Below are 20,571 nucleotides of genomic sequence, written 5' to 3'. Positions count from 1 at the left end.
CTATTGCTCAAATAAATTTGGTATTTTTACTGACGAAAACAATAAACATTAAATGTGAAAGTATGATACTCGTAGCGTCAGGATAATAGAAAATAAATAAATAAAAACTCCGTGCACTTTCGCAACAAAACAACTAAATTTATTTTAGTTTACAAATCGTTTATCCATAGTAAATACTTTAAAAATAGGCTTTAATCACGACGGGTTAAACTAGAGAAGGGGCTTTACTACAGAAGCCACTAAGCCTTGCTGTCCGGTTTGGGTGGAACGGTTTCGGGTATCGATGGCGACACATCGTCGTCGCTGGAGGACGAGGAGGACGAAGAGGAGCTGGAGTCATCGGCCTTTGTTCGCTTCTCGGGAATCGTGTAGGGGAACTTCTGCGACTTCTCCTCCACCGCCTGTTTCAAGCGGAGCAGGGCCGTCCTGTTGATGTTCTCCAGCGAGACGTCCTTAATGGCATTGGCCAGTGCGTCCATGGCCTTGTCGGAGTTGCCCTTGGTCGTCTGGATGTCGATGAGGCAGGAGTAGGCATTGCCGATCGCTCCCTCCGAGATTTTGCTGTTCTTCAGCTGGGAGATGACCGTGGCGGCGAGTTTCTCGTCCTGCTGCTCCCGTGCCGTCTGCAAAACGCGCTGGAACATCAACCTTGGGGCATTTGACAGGTGCTTGTCCCAGATCTCCTTGGAGGCCGCCTCCTGACCGCTGGAGATCAGATGCATCCACAGGACATTCATGGGTCCCAGTTGATTGTGGGCGGCAAACTTCTCGGCCAGGGATTGGTCTGCAAAATATATTGAGTGTTAATCTTATAAGAACTAAAACAGGGATCTGCGAAGAACTCACATTGTGGCACCAATTCCGGGTGCTTGTCCAAAATGCCCACAGCTCCGCCGCGTGGGAACTTCTCGGCCAGCTTGGTCGCCTCCTCAGCATTCTTGGCTGCTTCGATTTCCGTGGTCAAGTGCTTTAGGAACTGCTCCGCCTTGCCGGCCACGATATTAGCATGACAGAAGCGATTGTCAAACGAAACCAGACGCTTTTGCTCCTCGTTCAGCTGCTGGCCAATCTTCTCCAGCGTTGCCAAGTCCCCAGCAGCGGCAATTTTGTTCAGGTAAAACTTGAAGATCTTGGGCTGCGGGTGCAGCTTGTCGCCCAGCAGTTCCTCAACGTATTTGGTGGCCTCGGTTAGACGATCAGCTCGCACCAAGAGTTCAATCAGGCGGGAAATGTCCAAGGCCCCCACTTTGTCGCCACTAAGAAAACTTTGTTTATGGGATATGGCTGCGTCGGGATCATTGGCCAAGATGGCTTTACGGAAGCCAGACAAATGGGAAACGGTTTTGGGTGGCGCACTGGTCTTTACTTCTTCCGCTTTAGTTTGCTGCTGCTTCTTTGGTGCCTTCTCCTTTTGTTGATCTACGATTTTGACTGTTTCGTTAATTGCATCGCCTTTGTTCTTCCTGGCTCTGGCTTGTTCCCTTTGAGTTTCGGGCACCACAAATGGCACATCAATGTTTTTTCTCCTCAGGATTTCTGCCAGCTTCAAGAGGAAAGCATCGTTGGGCGTCACAGACTCCTCCTGCATTTTGGTCCACAATCCAAGGGCCTTCTCCGCCTCATCAGCTTTGTCGTAGCTCAACAGCAGCGTGTAGTAGATCTTGTTTCTATCGATGTGACCCAGGTCCTTGGTGGCTTCAATGAGGCCTTCCAGAGGCTGCAGTTGACCCTCGTTCTTGTAGCGATCACAGGCACTGCTGATCCTCTGGGGACGCGTACGCAGACCGGGCGTCTCCAGGATCTTCCTGGCCTGCCGCACACGACCGCACTCCACGAAGGAGAACACCAGATCGTAAAGGCTGTTGACCTCCCCATGAATGCCAGTACTCAAATCGGTTAGTTTCTGCAGATTCGCTGCATCCTCCTTCTGGATCAAGCGGCAGGCTAACTCATTCTTCCACGGAGTCGACTTGTGCTTCTGGCAGATCTCCTCAAAGGCTTCGATGGCCCTGGGAATATCATCCTTGACCAGGTGAACCTTGATCAGTGGTCCGAGAAGGACGTTGGTGGGCACAACGTAATTGCCAGCCACCAGGGCATCGAATAGTTTTCGCAGCTTTTCCGGCTCACCAGCCTCGGCAATCGAATTCAAAATTCTCCACACGGTGCTCACATAGTTAAAGCTTCCCTCGCTTTCGGCTAGCGGAGAATCCTTTTTGTTATCATCCAGCACTTTGAAGGCAGCGTCCACACGTTCCTCTTGCAGGAGAAGATCAGCCAGACGAACAGCCTTTAAGTTATCCAGCTGGAAGGTGGCATCCTTGGCCTTCAGTTTGCCATAGGCATCCAAAGCTTCTGGACTTTTCTTGTGATGCGTATAGAGGTCGATGAGCTGGGCATGTATTCCAATGGGGATCTGGAACTTCTCCGTCTCCAGTTTCTCGATGACCTGAAGGGTTTTCTCCAGGTTCTGGGAACGGAAGCAGGCATTCAAGAGTTGTCTCTTGATGTTATTGGCATTCTCGCCTTTGCTCTCCACATTAACAATGAAACGTTCAAGTTCTGTGGCAATAAAGAAAGAAATTCTTTAAAATATTACTTAGTGAAACAATTGACAATAACTCACCATCAATGGAGAGGGAGTCCAAGCTTCGCTTTCCACTACTTGGCAGAGGAACTGGCTGCAGTTCACCTGAGCTCAGTTTTCCCAAAAGTTCGGAGATCCTTGGTGTCAATTCCGAACCCAATTGCTCCGATAACTGCGAGGCCTTGGCACTGCTGATGGACAGACCCTGTTTGACCAATCCCTTGAGGATTTTCTCCAGCGTAGCCGCACGATCCCGCCGGAAATAAATGAAGGCCTCCTGGAGGATAGCACCCACCACATCGGGTGTGCTGCGTTCCGTGGGAGCGGCAGCTCCGCCCTCCACTTGCTCAACTTCCTCCTCCTTGCCTTGTCGGAATTGCAGGCCCTCGTGAATTTGGCGGACACAGCGGATGAAGGAGGCGAAATCGTTGGTGTGACTGAGGGCCAGGATCAAAGGCTGTCTGAACAGGAACGGCACATAGTAAGCCCTGTTCTGCTCCATAATCTTGGCCGCATCGGCAATTTGGTGGGTCACCAGGGCGGAGTAGACGGCCGAGGTTACGGCAGTGGAGTTTGGAACTCCGGCATCCCTCAAAGCGGTGACAATTCGCTCCCAGTTCTTCTCCTTTAGGTTGGGAATCACATAGTCCCTGACCGTTTCGGAGTTGGGAAACACGGCAAACTCCTGCTGCATGCGACGTACGATTTCCAAAACTTGATTCGATTCTGCGGAACAGATCAGAGGCCAGAAGTAATGCTGTCTGATGGGCAAACCGGCATTCTTCATCTCTTGCAGCAGAGGAAGGGCATTGTTAACCACGCCATTGGTCAGACCAGCTTCGGTGGCAATGGTCAAGGCCTTGGGATTGAGCCCTTCGGCCTGCAGAGTCTTGCAGATGGTCAGGATCTTCTCCACTGGCCGATTGGCCTTAACCATCTGCCTGATAAAGAAGGCGCCCACATCCACGGGTTCGCCGTTCACACGATTGCTCCTCGGCATCACTCGAAGGAGCTTCAGGCCGACATCCTCGTGTCCCTTGTTCACCAGGCGAAGGATCACATTCACTGCATCCTGATTGAACCCGGGCGAGAGTCGCAGCTTGGGCAGAATCTCATCCACCTGCTCGCCATTGCCATTAACAGTGAGAGTGTACACGATGTCCAGCAGATCCTTGTCCAGCAAAATGACCTCCTTCTGCTCACATTCGGTTAGCGTTTCCCTAAGGGCAGCCAGATCGCCATGGCGGGCAAAGGCGCACAGAAGCGTGGTGTAAGTGTCCGCACTGGGCTCCAATCCCGCCTGCTTCATCACTCCCAGAATGCCCTTGGCGGACTCCAAATCGTTGGCCTGGAAAGGTATTGAATTTTTATTATTAACACCCATTCTTTAAGGGATAATAAAAGATGGTCTCAGGAATCTCAGGAATCGAATGAACAGCATTGACTGATTGAAATCCTAGAGAGAATATAGTATCACCTGTGAATGTCCTAGAATCAGCGAATTGAAGACATTCTCGTTGACCGGCAGACTCTTTGCCCGCATGAACTCCAGAATCCTGGTGGCTCCCTCGATGTCTCCCTGCTGGCAATATCGGGCAATCAGGCGCTGATAGGTCACCCGGTTGGGCTCAATGCCCTTGGCCTCGATCTCGGCCAGAAAGTCGGTGGGCGCAAAGCCGTGCTCGTTCTCCAAGTAAACCCGAAGCAGGGCATTGTAGTGCGAGATGTCCATGGGCACGTTCAATGCATTCAATGTCTTCCAGATCTCCTGCACCAGGGCCGTTCTGACCTCCGGCAGCTCCTCGGGCACCAAGTTGCCGCAGCACCGGATCACCAGCAGCGATTGCGAACTGGTGGCCGTCCTGTGTGTGCGAATCTCGTCGAGCACCTCCTCCAGATCCCGCCGTGAAATGCGTCCAGTGCGCCGCACATCGTGGTCCAGTCGGCGAATCTGCTTGTCCAGGGACAGCTCCGCTTTGGCTGCGGCATTCGTTGCAAATCCACTGGAGGGAGATCATAATAAGTTGGTATTTATGAGATTTAAAATGCCTTTTTGTACCTAAACTTTTCCCACATGAATAGTTTTAGTTATTTAAAGACTTTAAAGACTGGTTCCCACAAAAAAGGAGTTATAAGGTTTGTTTCTCAAAATAAATACATATATATAGCATCTCTTTCCGTTATTTCATTTATTCCAAAGTTGCTTTAAGTTAGCTTAATTTAAATAAGTTCCAACCTTTTTGCCAAACTAGGATACTGTTCTTTATTTAAATGAATGTTACCATTTTAACCAAGTTTGGTAAACGTTTCTCGAGAAAGTATTTATAACAATTGATTGATTTGTTAAATAAAGTTTTATTTAGCACTCCCCAGATAAGAGTTTAAGCTTTCTATAAAAAAAAAAACTTAACACCAACTAAATAAAGGGGTCTCCACCAACTATTCCAGATGAGGTTATGTAAATACATAAGACATTTGTTAGCTAAGATTACACTGCATTGATCTGATATGTACCATTCTTTTCAGGTAGCAACGAATGGAAAATGACCAAACGCCCCAATATTTACATAAATACACGGATGCATTGCGTAATGCCGGTACTTTGTATGGTTTTTACTCACTTCTGGAACTGGCCGCACATGCACGGCGCATTGCTCAGCAGATTGCTCGTTTCATTCTCACGCACCGAGTTCACGACCACGTTTCTCGTGAAGCCAGCGAAATAACGCAGCAGTTTGCCCGTCCTCAGGATGGATGCCATGGCCGGATTGCTCGGTTTTAATTAATAAATTCAATTTATTATTAAAATACGTTAGCACAAGTGCGGTGAAGGTGGAGGTGGACAATCATCGATACCTACATCGGTTACATCGATGTTTGCCAGGGCATCATCGATGTTTTCCCATCTCTGTGGAGGGTGTATCCACTATTCGTTAATGTGTCTCCGCTAACTGTGGAGTGAGTCCCCGCTATCCAAATAAATACCAACCGGTAACGGGAAAATTACAACCGTTAAAATTTTTTAAGTTTTTGAATCCGGTTATTGATATCATCAATAATTAAAGGTTTTCTTTGACATCACAAGCCAACAACAAAATAGAACTCATTAAAAGAGAAAGTAAAACAATTGTTTAGTAAAATTGAAAAAAATTATTAAAAAGTTGATTTTTTGTTTATTTTATAATAAAATGAAAGCAAATTTATTTAAAAATATGATACTTAAATTTATATTTCCTAGAAATACATAATTTACAGTAAACTAGACCTCATCATCTGCCTGGCAAATAAATCGAAATCTTCTGTCACATTCGTCGATAAACATGAATTTGTCGAACACGGAAACGCAGTGAGGAAACTTCTTCGTGAGGTCGGGTTCACCTACTGACCACTTTAAAAAGGAGTTTTTGCTGCCAGAGGCTACAGATACGTAATCTCCATTATTCGCTTGAGTGTCGATACCCAGCCAGTAGGAGTACTCAGGATCGAGTTTCGAGTTGATGGCATTGAACTCGTCTTGGCTTGCAATGGATGCTAGCTGGCCGCCCATCTGGCGACATGTATTAACCGCATTAGTCCAATTTTGTTTATTCAATTTACTTTCCTCAATGTAAAAGAATCTCAGGCCAATTAGTTCAAACCTCTGCGTGACGATTGTTTTAATTTGGCACTGTCCTTCCGGCACCTCTTGAAGTGCACTTTCTAGGACTGTTTGATTTTCTCTCCTGCTTGATTTGTCATCGTTGTCCTGCAGGATCTTCTTCTCCAAAGACTCCAGCAGAGTGGCCAGTTGAGTCTCAATTCTGTCCAATCTTGCCTGGGTTTCATTTGAGATAATTGTGAGCGTACTCAAGTTATTAAATAGGGGTCCCAGAGCGGCTACACAGAACGACCCGCACTGCGTTGGGGCATCTTCCAGGATACAAACGGATGCCACCGGATCCTTACATTTAGCTATTGCTCCATATATCTCCAATGCAAGGAATGCGTACAAAAAAAATGTGAAAAGCCGGAACATATTTCGAATGTACGACCACCAAAGGCAAAAGAGTTGAATGAACTGATTTCAAATGTTTTATTCGCACTTCGGACTGCCAAAAAATTGCTGATAAAATAAAAAATGCGTAAAAAGGGGCGGAATGAGCTCGATAAGAGGCACTGACCTACATTTAAAATGTACTACAATTTAATAAGAATGAGTTCTTTTTAAATTGTAAAATAATGTTAATATTATTGGTATAGAAGTTATTTTTATTGCATTATTAAGCAAAACGAAGAAAATGCATAATTCAAGGTTTAGAAAGATTTACTACTAATTAGTGTACTGATTCCTTTTTTACATTTAAAAATTTTGATTTTAGATTATTTTAACAAAACCAATGTTGTGTTTGCAATATTTAAGCTTGCACTGCAATTGCACCAAAACAATACACAAACACACACTTAAAGCAAGAGAGAGTACAAAAACAACAATAAGTCATCCACCTGATTAAGAGAAACTGCAAGCTTTATCGGCTCTCTTTTGATTTGCAAACTTCTTGTTGCTGCTGTTTGTTGTTGCTTTTACTGCGCGTCATTTTTGCAGCAGACGTCAGCGTAGCAGTCGCTGTCGCTGCCGCTGCCTCTGCCGACGTCGCTTTCTTTTGTCGCGAATTTGGAATTGAAAATGCATTTCATTTGCAAAAGTTTCGTTGCAACGAAAGCAACTCGGCGGTTCGCGGAATAGTGCTTCCTCTTGTTCATCCAGCTACTACTGTGTGCGTGTGGGTGTACGTGTAGCCGTATTCGCTGTATGTGTGTGCGCGTGCCTACACTGTAATTTGTGGCGGATTTTTGTGGTTTTAAAAAGGAGAAATAATTTGCATTTGACAGGTGCAATCTGTGTCCCCCCCCCAAAAAAAAATATAAACGGCAAGTGTGTGGGTGCATCGTCATTTTGCAGCACTGGTAAGCAAGAAAATTGATTAAAATTCCGATTACAAAAGGGGGGAAATATATTTAAAAAATATATGTATGTAGCTTAAATCTTAAGTATTTGCGTATGTTCGTGTGTGAAAGAGAGGGCGAGAGCAATCGAGAGAGTGCAGGCAGAAATTGCAATACACACAAACAAAAAGCGGCCGGCTTGCTCTCCTCTTCCTCTTTTACTCCTTCTCCACTTCCTCATCTGCCTCTTTTCCCCTTCTTGCTCACCCCTTTGGATGCACTTGGTGCGATTCATTTGCTTTTATTACCATTTTTGCCCGTCTCTGCACTGTTTTTTTTTTTTTTTTTTTCATTTTATGGGGGCTTTTGGCACTGTGGCAACCCTGGTAGCGAAATGCGTTGGTGAATAAGTTCTCTATCTCTACCCTTTTGCCAGTGTGGGACGCGACTTTGAAATGCTTGCAGCTAGCGGTAGTGCAGCGCTTAAGTGCAATAATCGCAAATTAAAATATTCACATAAACTTCAGCCCCATAAAACTCTCTAAAAAATGTAACCCAACTAGTAAAGCTTGGAAAATACTCTGCACTATTGCTCATAAAGTAATAGTAAACTGGCAAAATTTGTATTCTATCAAAGTGTGCGTGAAAATGTGGGAAAATTAATTTATTGAGAAATTAACAACTCAAAAACCAAAGGAAAAATAAAAATATATACAAAATTTAAATAAAAAAACTTTTGTGCCCTCTACTTTAAAAAAAAATAAGCAGACATAGAAAATTTGTAGTAACAATAATAGGCAAAACTTTTTTTCTCTTTGTGGTGCAGTTCTTATAAGAAAGAACTAACAAATCATATTCTTTAAAATTTTCCAAATAAAAAAATTGTCTTTTATTTTGTACTAATTTAATAACATTCCATAGAGGAGTTTAATATAAATGTTGTAGTTGTAGGAATGAATATTTTTTTTATGAAGTAAAGCAACTTTTGTGTTTCAAAAAAAGTAAAAAGAAAAAATTATAAGGGTTTCTAAACAATTTCTCAGCTAAAATAAATTATAAATTTTAAATAAAAAACTTGGAAATGAAGTTAACTGAAATATAACATTTCTGTGCTGCAAGTTTCATTAAAAAAAACCAATTGAAGGCAATTAAAACGCATTTTCTCTGCAATTGATGATGACCTACGACAAAGGAAATGAAGTCATACCCATACACAGGCGGCTCACACGTACACATGCACACCGAAAAGCAAAGTGCAGGCCAAAAGCGAATAATGAAAAAACAATAATAACAACAAGCCCTACGAAAGCCAACAACAACAAATTTAAAATTGCACTGCGCATGCACATGCACATGCACACACACCACTCGCAAACTCAATCACACAGATACACCAACTGAGCTATATTGCAGTGGTATGTGTGCGCTTTTGTTCGCTTGCAAAAAGAAGAAGCAGCTGGAAAATGTACGTAAAAATATAATTAAAATTGAAATGTGACTTTCTAGGTTGTTTAATAATATCCACGAAATTAGGGAGCTTCCCCAGTTGTTAATTTTCCCCATTTTCGCTTCTTTTCCTTTTCCGTTTGCTTTTGCTTTTGCTTGTGTTTTTATTTTATTTTATTTTATTTTTTTTAAAACGCGTCATGCCAACGGCAGTTGAATGCACTCGGCCTTTGCTTCGATTGTCTTTCCCTTTGGCTGATAATAAACAGATTAATCGCTTTTTCCAATACATATATTAAACATGCAGATGATTTCTATTGAGTTTTAAACTTTTGGTAGCCAGAAAACGGTGTTTTTACGCAATATTTTGTACTTGAAACTGTTAAAAGAGTCAAAAAAATGTGAGGTGAGATTGGCCTTAGTTTCTTTAGAAATGCTGAGAAAATTGGATGATTTCAAAGTAAAATTATTAAAGTGTAATTTAAATTAAAGCTTTAGAAATTTATCACTTTCAAAAATTGAAATCATAAAGCTCTAGGGCACAATAAAATCACTGCTTGGCCGAAATATTATAAATTTTGTTTTTTCTTCGGTATTTCTAAAAAGATTTACAACTTTTATAAAAGTATTTTTAAAAATAAAAAAATGCGCTATTGTAATATATTTTCATCAAATTATGACTAATTTAGTTCTGACTCATAATCCAGCCATTCATTTTGACCTTGAGTAAATTATTTAAAGTAAAATAGCCAGTGCAATTATTAAATTCTCTGCAAGCCCCAGAGCATTCCGTTGCACTTGGTGGTTGTCCCTCTCTCGGCCATATCCTCATGTTGTGTATCTACAACTGAAATTACTCATCATCAGCATTTCCATAGAAATCAAAGCTCACAACAAAAGAATGCGACAAAAGTATGGGTGAAATACTTAAATAATAAAGAGAACATTTATTTTTTGGGAAAACTGTTTTTTTTTTTAAATGGTACAATTGCACAAAAAAGAGTAAGGAATATGAATCATTTAAACATTTTTTTTTAAAAAACAAGTAGGTTTGTATTAAAATTAAAACTCAAAAATTTAAACGCTTAACAAATTTTATTAAACTGAACAAAATACAAGCAATACTTAATAAAGGACTTAAAAGCATTAAAAGCATCAGAAACTAAAATCAAAGTAAGTGTGCATTTCAAGAATCCTTTTAGGACTTAAAACTTAATAAACAGAAAGCCAACAAAATATAAAAATGGCAGCACTTTTTCTTCCTACTTCCTTCTTTCGAACCATTTGAACTCCTTCTTTTTGTTGGGCAAGGGTGTGAAAGGGATGGGTAGAGTGGTGCCAAAGGACAATGGTTCAAGTGCAAAGAGGATGCCAACCACATGCAACAATGCCAACAACAAGGACCGAGCGAACGCCGAAGGACATGCCGTGCATTTTGCCTTTTCTGTGGTGAGTTGCAGCTATTGCGTATACGCCGTGTGGTGTATAGAGCGAAAGAGAGGCGACTCTGTCGTCTGGCCAGACAGAGAGAGCAGCTATTTATAGCAGGGAGCTCCAAAACCGAGCTCAGCCTTGATTCCGCCCTTGAACTAACATTGCTGGGAAACTATTCCTGTACCTCCAGTCCGGTCCTGTCCTGTCCCATCCTGTTTTTGTACCCTTCGATTCGAACCCAGCAGTCATCACAGCTGGAAACCAGTTGGGGGACCATACATCGGGAGGATATGGGAGGTAAAGGAGGTACTTGGGTTTTGGACATACAGTGCATATGTTGCCAGTCGAGCGGTGCTTTTTGTGCTTGCGGTTCCCTTTCTGCCCCATGTCCTTGCCTCTCGAACTGAACTCAGCAGGCTTTGACATTGATTTTGTGCACCCTGCACTTGTATTGTGTATCTGTGTTTCCATTCCCATTGCAATCGAGAAACTCAACTCCTATGAAACTCCACTCAGCTGTCAGCAGTTGCTGATGTCATGGCAGTTTATTTATACAAATAATTTGATTGTTTAGCAAACACTTTGATATAATAGCGGCAAAAGCGTCAAATATGATACCTGATAGGTTCCGAGTAATACGATGCAAGGAAAAGCATCGAGTTAGGAATAATATTTAACCTTGATTTTGTTGTTATAAGCCACATTTGTTTAGCAACGCAATTGGAGAACTTCTCAATGTTTGTAGAGCAGTTGAGATAAAAAATTAAATCACGATATGATACAAACGCAAGTTGCAGTGCCGCACAAAATATAAAAAAAGGAAACAAAGTCAATGCCATAAATATTTATTTAAATTCATTTTCAGAAATACAAATTATGTTAAATCTTCTATTTCTAGTCAATTTCTATATTCAGGCAACCAAATGCAATGAATTTTTTCCTCTTAAACTCATTCGAAATTGATGCGTATTAAATGCAAAAATATACATATATACTATAAAAAGAGAGCTGGATGATGAATAAGAAACAAGAACTACAATGGAAACTTGAGCAAACAAAGGGCTACGAAAAATGTTTGCAAATTGAATTTCGAGTAAATATGAGCAATGCAATGTGAAAAGTAAATACACAGTGAGAAACACACACATATAAGCCGCGGAGAGACTACTTCTACAATTGCGCGGAGATGCATTCAAAGATAGATGGATAGACGGAGGAAAAATCTCTCAGCTTGTGTCTTTGGTCTGTGTGTGTGTGTGTGTTTGTCTGTGAGCATCTTTGTATCTATCGGATGCAGTTTTACGCTTTAAAAGGAATTCTGTAGTTTATGCATGCGATGCGTTGTCTATAAAAAGTTTTTACCCCGCCTCCCCTTCCCTTCGTCTCTGTCGCCCCTGCTGCCGTCTCTTTTGTTCGCCACCATGCCCTCTCTTTCTATGACTGTACTCTGGGAGCCATGGAAACGACGTCATCGCATCATCGTCGTGCGTTGCGATGCCGAACCTAGTCAGCAATGGCGGCCTCCTCTCCATTTTCCATTTACAGTCCCCAAATAAATTTTTTAAAAATTGGGAAAAATATAAACAAAAATAAATAAGGAAAGAAATCAAAAACTAAAAATAAACCAATAAACCGTATACAAAAATTGACAAAAACAAGAACCAATAAAAAAAGAAAAATGAAAAACGGAAACCTAAGGAACAATTACTGCATCAACATTTTTTTAAATTAAAAAAAGGAATCATTTAATACAAAGAAAATATAAAACACCCTATAATAGGGGACTGCAAAAAATGAATAAAAACTAGCCGCAACAACAATGGAAGTACTTCGACCCTCCCGCCACCCACTTGCTCATTTTGCACCGAGTCAAGTCCATGTTCTTGGCTCTCTTTTGTGTATCCATAGAACGCGTTGTCTTCCTCTTCAACGTTTTGCCAGCTGCATTTGCAAAAACTAAGAAAAAACGAGATGAGGGGGCTCATAAGCAGCTTAGTTCACAATTAAAGCCCTCATTTCATTTTTTTTTATCATTTTTTTTAGTCAAAGTGTCTTTGGTAAAGTATTTCAATTAGAGGCAAAAACATATCACGCATACGCCACGTTGTCTGTTGGTGAGATAAAAGCGGATTAAGAGGCGGGCTTAAAGGCAAAAAATTCATCAGAATCTTTGAAAATTGTGGCTTATACTTAGATATAGAAAAAGTAGAGAAAATGTCTGATACAAATGAATGTGGTTAACGTAGATGTAGCAGTCTCCTTTAAAATTTCTAAAGAATTCTGATAAAATTTTTTAATTTATTCTGTTGAAATAGCTTTGCCCGCATGCAAAAATGAATACGTAATTGCTTTCAGAAAATAAGGGGTGCTAGAAAGAAAAAAATGGAGTATAAAAATGTTTATGAAAATCGTTCAGCTATGGTTGTAGATGTGTAAGTGCAGTTTTTAGAGTAGGGAAAGTAAATTAAAATATATAATAAAACTTCTAGAAACTAGTTAAAGCTTTTTAAACAAACTAATCCTCTAATCCCTCAAATAAAGACGGTCAAGTGACTTTGTTGAGGTCACAAATTGCTGGTCACAATTGCGTATACGCCATGTTGACTGTCAGAAACTGCCACAGCAGATGCACCTGTTCAAAGTTCCCTCACCTGCTGTGTCATCAATAACTAACGACCATAATCCTGGTCACCCGCGGCTGGTCTTTCCCCCTATATCGCAATTTTCTGTTTCGATATACCAAGAACTACGGCAAATGGCTTTTGGTTGCCAAGCAATTGAAACGGAGATGATTGCAGAACGGTAGATTGACAGTAACAAAGGGTCGACAACAGATTAACCCTTGGCGAACTGCTTGGTTGACTTTTATGCGCATGTGCAGGAGGATCACCCTCTCGAAAAAAGGTTCCAAAACTGGTCCCAAAACTGTACTTGTGTGTGCGAAAAGGAAAAAAACCGTATTTAGAGCATGACCATCAAACAAAAGAGGGGAGTTCTCGTCAGAAGAAAGGGGACATACAAAGAAGGAAAAAGAAATATAAAAGAGAGGGCAATATATAGAGATTGCATTCCAGGTCATTCAAAGGGTTAGCTTTGTCTACAGTGCAATTTGCAAAATATTTCCATATGTACGTACACTTTTTCTGCTGCTGTCGTTCAAATGCATCGTAATGAATGTCATCCGTTTCACTTTGAATTATGTCATCCACTGTGACACACATTTCCAAACACTACCAGCTTAGCCACACAAACGCATTTGTATATATTGTCGTCTATATATACAATCATATATGTAAAAATAAACATGGATAGCCCAACCGACTGTTTCTCATTAGCCATTGAAAATGACCCCTTCCTTCGCCTGTGCTCCCCATTTGGTCTTCGGTTTTATTAAGGCTTTGTTTCCGTTTTCGTTATGCAAGAGTATACATATAAATTTTTTAATAACTGAAATTTAGACGGCTGGGATTACTGTTTGACTGGAGTGGCATAAACTGAGTTTAAGTAAAGCAGTTTTACATAACTTACAATAAATTTTTAAAGGGTAACTAAAGTAATATGTTTTAAAGTGGGCTATCAATATTTTTGCAAAATATTTTTTATTTCGCTTCATGCCTTACATTCCATTCGTTAATTGTGTAATCCAAGTTGACTCAACAATTAAAACGAATTGCAAAAAATTACGGAATGTGTTCCTAGACTCACCAGACACAATAGACACAATTTTAATCGTTAAAAATGAACTAACCGACGTCAATAAATAAATTCCCACAATCCGTTACTTAAATGGGCAAAATTGAAATTTATATGGAAAAAAAAAAATTTATATGAAAACAAAAGTCACACATTTTGTATTTAATTATAATTCTTTGTACATCTCATGATTGATTTATTTTTTCTTACCAAACAAACTTTTTTTTCTTAAAATTCTTTGGTGTTTTATAAACATGTGATCAATATTTTACGTGTCGATTTCGAAAGATTTTATCATAAACATAAACCCAAATTGCAGCCTTTTTTTAACACCAGCCAATTTCTTGTAAAATCACCATCTCTCCATTTTTCGACCAGAAATTGCATGAAAATTATATAGTGACTGCCCTCAAACTTTATTCTGATCTTCTGTAGCCGTCCAAGTCGCTGAATTTAACGGTACAACTAATTTATGCCGCCAGCCAAAGAAGAAACTTCTAAAGAATTGGCCCGAAACAAAGTCAGAAAAACAGACAATGAACTCGGACTGAACAGAACTCCACTAAAGGCGGAAGTTCGCCAAAGAAGCCAATTGAATGCAGCAAAGTTGAATCAACAAAAAAAGAACTCACAATTCGAGTTAAAGAACAAGTGCAGTTTAACGAAGCTTTAAAGTTTTGGTGAAAGGGGCAAAACAAAATATTAAAGGATATAACCTTTTAATACATTTTCTATCGAAGGTTTTGGCTGACTTTCAATGGCGTTATAAGGGTTTAACTTAAAAAAAATGTTTACAATTATCAAAACAAATGTACGAAACATTAATATTTATGTCGACGTATAATCAAATATAAATTCATAGAAAATAAGAGTTTGATCTCTCTCTAAAAGTAATTTTGCCCTTTCTAAACACTTTTTTGATTACGAAGCAAAGAAAAAAAGATATCGTGGATTGCAGACTGGGAAGCGATGGTGGGAAGAACTCGAGTTAATTGGCAGCTGCCTTGAGGAGGCCAAAAGGAATTGCAAGGAGTCAGAACAAGTAATGAAGAAGTGAAAGAATCGCAACCGGTTTGCAGACACTTTTACCTCAGCTTCTTGGTTGAAATTTATTTGTTTGGTCTACGCGGCGTATGCGTAATTAGATCTGTGCGCTTGCATTAGCTTCGTTTGCTAATTGGACTAAAGTTGCTAAGCACATTGCACTCGGAAGCTAACAAAAGAAGCGAAATAAAGCTGGTAAAATGCTATAAAGGAGAAATACACTGAAAGATTTATTTAGTTTTATTACGTTTATATAAAAACCGTTCTTAACAAAAAAGTGATAAACTAAATCGAAATCACTTAAAAAACTACCTAAAAGTATTTAATTATTTAAACTGAAATAAAGTGAAACACAAATAAACTTCCTGACATCAAAGTTATACAACACTTTAAAAACCTTGCCAGCTTGAAATTTATTTCACCATAAAATGCTTTAATGATCTTGTTTTGTTGATCTAGTAGATCTTTGATTTTTCGATAGTGTGGAGTTTTCAATGCCTGATTATAAGTGCTTACTTGTTTTTAAGCTAAAGTTTTTTCCAGTGCTAGGCATACATTGGCATTGCATTGATGTTGATAACGACGTTGATGAAATTCCGGTTTTGGCTCTAAATGATCCTCTACCCCAGGGTGTTCGCGAGTATTTTTTACCTTCTCTTTGACTCTTTCAAACCCATTTTTTTCGCCTCTGCCCCTTTTCGCAGTGACGTTGCATATATTTTTTTTTGCAACAGCTATCAAACAAGTTTTTGCCACTGTTCTTCCCGCTCTTTTTACCGCCTCTCTACCGCGTTCTTCCCCCTCAACATATTCACATTCTTCTGGTACTCCCCTCGGAACCCCTTTCCCCGTTTTACCCCCCAATCGTACCCCTTTTTCGCTTACCACGCTCTATTGGATTCTTGATGCGCTGCGACTTTGGTTCGTCTACCTTCTGGCTTTTGTTCAGTTGCCATGTTGCATAGGATTTTGAACCCGTTTCGCTCACCCCTTTTTCCCCTTTTTCGCGGCCTTCCCCGCCTATGGCCCAGTGCATGTGGCGTCCCTAACCTAACCCAACTTTTTAGCGCAAAGCTTTTCGTTTCTCCCCTTTTCTGCTCTTTGTTGCGGCTTTTGTGTTTGTTGTGTTTGCCTTGCACGTTTTGTTTGTTGTCGTCACTCACACACACATTATAAATCATAAAAGGTATACAAATTAAAAAAAAAATCAACAATTTTTTATGGGCATTCATTGTAGGAATTGCATTTGTCGTTATCTCCCATCTGTGGTCGTTTGTGTTAATTGTTTAATTAACCCGATTTGCTCAGAAACTGTTGACATTTTGCCAGAGCTAAGCAGGTTGGTATAATTGAATAATACGGGTTGCAAAGTTGATCTTGAGGGTTTAGGGGATGTGTTAAAAATGTTGTGTGCTCCCAATTTCATGGCAGAACCTGGTTATGTAAAATTTTGTAAAGATAACTTCCTATTTTTTTAAAATTTATATAAGCTGTTTAAAAAATCTGGTAATGATTAATTGATTAATTGATAATTAACCCACATTAGATACTCATAAAGCCAAAACTCTTATTTCTTTGTTTATAATTTCATCAACGTCAGCAAAACTAATTAAATTATCCGTTGAAAACTTTATTTCTTCCACTTTTCCACCTTTTGTGCTCTCGCTGAAATTCTTGAAAACTTTCCTGCCATTTTCCTATGACCAAACTTTGGCATGTCAACTACGGGAAGACTGCTCCCACATGAGAAAGATCTCGTTTTAATGGAAATAATTGCAATTTTGTGCATAATTTATGACTGGCACCCACACACACACACATACACACTGGCAGAAAAGTCGAGCAGAATTGAAATCTCTTGCCCTCACACTCATAACTCACTCAAGCCAAAGACAACGGATGCTCTCTCGCTTTCCTGGCATATGAAAATGTGGAAAAGTAATTTGTGGCACATGTGGGTGGCCTCTGAACAAATGCCGGTTGAGGGTGCCACAAAAGAGGGGGCGTGAAATGCAATCAGCTACAATGAGAAATTACAGACACCAAAAAACGAAACGGCAACAAACAAAAAAGACAGCACAACAACAAATGTGTGTAAGCTGCGCGTATTTCCTGTCTATCTGTGTGTTTGTACGCAAATATGCAAAATGAATGAAAACGTCAGCGGGCTCCACAAACGAAAATACACTTGCAAAAAATATGGAATTTAAAATCAAAAGTTTATCAATTATCAATTATTTAAGAAGCATATGCTTTTATTTTTACTTAATAATTCTATCAAATTTTTTTTAGTTAGTAGGTATTTTTAATCTTTGTCAACTATTTTTTTATAAATTATTTCCCAAGATGAGTTCAAAAATAAACCATTTTTGAGTACCAATTTCAAATTGCGAATTCTGCACTGTAAATGCTGAAGAGAAAGCTAAAGAGAGTCAAAGCTCTGTGGATTTGCTTTCTCTTAACTTCTCTTTGCCGCGTTGCGCTGTTGTTGCTGCTGCTGCGCTGCAAGTTGCGTGTCATTGACCTTTGGAATTGCATGTTGCTGCTGTGCTGCCGGCACAGTCGGCTCTCCTCCGACTACGTCATTCTACGCTAATTCGCTGTGGAACTGCCACTGCCACATTGAAATCGCCACATTGCCACATGAGGAGGCAGCCTGCTGTCTGGCCGCTCACGTGCGCCCTCTCTTTCCCGCCCCGCCACCCGTCTCGCTCGCTCTCCTTACCCAGTGCGAAATTATATCAAGGAAGGAATACTTTGCCGCTTATCTTCCGCCTCCATTGTTGCTCCCGAAAGTTATTTCAATATCTTCGGGGGTCTCTCATTCCACGATTTTTATGAATTTTTCTTCGCCCAATATCTGGGGATTTCTTTCTGTTTCATTAGGTGCATAATCTTCCACTAAGAAAAACGTAATTGTTGAAATTATACATTGCAGTTGTTAATATACATATATATTTATATATTTGAAAACATTAAAAAATTGTATGAATCAATTTTTTCAGGAATCTTAAAATTACACAATTTGAAAATGTTAAAAAGTTTGATAAATTTACAGAAACAAATTTTTTTTGGGTCAAAAAAAAGAATAATATTAACAAATATTTAGCTTCACTAAAACATTTTTTAATTTAATACCTTACCAACTTTCAATATCAATTTTAATATTTGGTTTTTTATTATTATACCTTTCTTCAGGTACGAAAAACAGCCGTTGTCATTTAAAGCCCTACAAAATTAAAAAAAAATAAAAATAATAATAAAAATGTACTACATTGTCAAAAGATTTTAGCCAATAAAGCCCCTCTTTCCAATGCAATAAACCATTGACCAGCGAATAATTCGCGACAAACTCCGAAACGAAAGCAAGTTTAAGAAGGGAAAAAGTTTGCCCGCGATTGTCTACAGAGTCTTGTCTCAGAGTTTTGGTCGCAGAGTTTCCGAGTTCATTGAACGCCTTCGCCTGCACCCAGACATAAAGCAAACGCAAACTCAATAAGCGAACGCAGCGAGCAAATAAACAGCAGTCAATAAGAGATACGAGTGTGCAGATACAAATCGCAGCCAAAGATACTCTTCTCCTGCTGTCAAAACACGGCAAAAGCAGAGCCCAAGACGGCAAAGATACGTGGAAGAAAACGACCAAGAAAGTCAAGGGAACAGGTTGAGATGGCGTCCCAGGTACGAAAGCCCTAGGGATCGATCGATCAATTGAGATTTATATGGGTGTCTTGCGTTTAAAAAAAGCCTGATCGTTTGGGGACTTAGAAGTAATTAAAAAAGCCGGACAAAGTTAAAACAAAGTACTTTAAATAAACACCCTATATTTTGTAGCTTTGTAAATATCATATTTTGGGATTAAACATGCTTCTTTTCATTTTAAATAACTCTTATTTTCTTTAAATTTTAAGGACTTGCATTAACTGTAATTTTTTGAGAGATCGATCAAACATCAAACATATTTATTTAAGGTGTTGTTAGTCAGTGCTGCAGGTCCAGTATTGTAATTTAAATATTTTATATTTATTGGGGTTCTTTACTTCACTCATTTTCATCCTTGTCCTAGGAAATTTTCGTTGCTTAAATAATAACAAAACCTTGAGAGACACGCGTAATCTGCCATATGATTTAATTGGCGACAAAAATATTGCACAATTTTGTGCCTGCAGCCAACAGCCGAGTAGCGACAAAAGACCAGTCAAAACAAGGCAAGTGCCAGTGTCCCAGCCAGGCCCAGAAAAAAGGCCAGACCCAGACCCAGACCCAGACTCGGCCATAAAAAGGAGCAGTCAATGTACCCAAAAGCCAAATAAAAAGAGCCAAAGGAAGCATAAAAAATGAAAAGGGAAAAACAAAGCAAAGTTGAGAGGAACCGTAGCATGACGCGGCAGCCATGACCCACACCAACAAACAGGAAGAGCGTAGCGAAAGGCCAAAACAACTTTTGGCCAAAAAGCGGCAACTGTAATAAAAGTGCAGGCAGGGTGCGAGGGAGATGGCAGCACCGCGTGGAAGCGAGAGGGGGCGTTTGCATAGAGAGCGAGCATTTACTCGCTTCAACGCCAAATTTCAATTAGAATTACCAACACGGATGAGAAGGAAGTAGAAAGCCAGGAAAAGTAGGAAGTTTCATGACAGAATAAAGGAGACGCTGCGGATACGGATGCTCCAGAAAAAACTGGGTTTTTTGTTTGACTTTAGCTTCAAATATTATCTTAGCAAAATTAATTAATTAATTAATTCAATAAATTCAATTAAAATATAGCTAAAATGAAAATGATGCACACTTTTTGCGCTCAAAGAGATTGATCAATTAGCTATTGATCAATTTATGCATTTTTTGTTTATAAAACTTGCTTGTGGTTTTTTTCTTAGTTAAGACATTACCTTTTTATTATCTAAAGTAAATATTATAAAATCTGTATTTTAATGGATCATGCTAGGAAAGTTATTCAATTAGATAATAGTTAATTTATGCTATGTATAATGCTTTCAAAGTTTATTTCAAAACCTATGTTTATTACAGTGCATATTACCTCCGGAGATCACTCTATTATTTCCCTCTGTGTAAATGTTTATGCTGGGGGCCAGAAGGAGTTTGGCGGCTTAGAGTGAATGAAGCATAAACTGAACTGCAGATTCGTTCTCCGGATTCTCTCTGCTTTGCTGGATCGTCGTATATGGCCATTAAAAATGGCTGCTAACATGGCTGCGAACAACACTCACACACACACATACACACACACACACACACACACACACACAAAGAAGAGCAACAGAAGGAGACATATAAGGCACACAAACAAACGTGGCACACCAATACGAACGCCACTTGGGGCAGCATTTAAATCGGAGCAACTCCACTCCGCGAATGAAGTTGCAAAACAGAACGCCCAAAGGTTAATCAACTCTGCAACTCTGCAACTCTGCAACTCTCCCATCTG

At 39.9% G+C, this 20,571-nt stretch overlaps 2 protein-coding genes across 2 annotated transcripts; both read right to left on the bottom strand.

Annotated features, from left to right (window-relative positions):
* Positions 1 to 117: 117 nt before the first annotated feature.
* On the bottom strand, positions 118 to 5,430 carry LOC108149437 (leucine-rich PPR motif-containing protein, mitochondrial). Its single transcript, XM_017277019.1, has 5 exons — positions 5,209 to 5,430; positions 4,065 to 4,590; positions 2,627 to 3,935; positions 847 to 2,562; positions 118 to 784 (listed from the first exon to the last, which is right to left on the bottom strand). The coding sequence occupies exons 1-5, from the start codon at positions 5,346 to 5,348 to the stop codon at positions 240 to 242; spliced, it is 4,236 nt and encodes a 1,411-aa protein (XP_017132508.1). The 5' UTR covers positions 5,349 to 5,430; the 3' UTR covers positions 118 to 239.
* Positions 5,431 to 5,846: 416 nt separating this feature from the next.
* Positions 5,847 to 6,602, bottom strand: LOC108149227 (accessory gland protein Acp29AB-like). The gene has a single exon (XM_017276659.1). It carries the CDS (start codon positions 6,600 to 6,602, stop codon positions 5,847 to 5,849), a length of 756 nt encoding a protein of 251 aa, XP_017132148.1.
* Between the last annotated feature and the right edge of the window lie 13,969 nt (positions 6,603 to 20,571).

Source organism: Drosophila elegans, unplaced genomic scaffold (assembly GCF_018152505.1).
Source record: "Drosophila elegans isolate 14027-0461.03 unplaced genomic scaffold, ASM1815250v1 contig_814, whole genome shotgun sequence".
Taxonomy (NCBI): domain Eukaryota; kingdom Metazoa; phylum Arthropoda; class Insecta; order Diptera; family Drosophilidae; genus Drosophila; species Drosophila elegans.
This window is presented reverse-complemented; position numbering and strand designations above follow the sequence as displayed.

Bases quoted from the DNA above. Each gene is read 5' to 3' on its own strand.
- LOC108149437 (XM_017277019.1), bottom strand. From the start codon at position 5,348: ATGGCATCCATCCTGAGGACGGGCAAACTGCTGCGTTATTTCGCTGGC. The intron at 3,936-4,064 runs GTGATACTATAT...ATACCTTTCCAG, and splicing joins TGATTCTAGGACATTCACAG to GCCAACGATTTGGAGTCCGC. The intron at 785-846 runs GTGAGTTCTTCG...TATATTTTGCAG, and splicing joins CCCGGAATTGGTGCCACAAT to ACCAATCCCTGGCCGAGAAG.
- LOC108149227 (XM_017276659.1), bottom strand. From the start codon at position 6,602: ATGTTCCGGCTTTTCACATTTTTTTTGTACGCATTCCTTGCATTGGAG.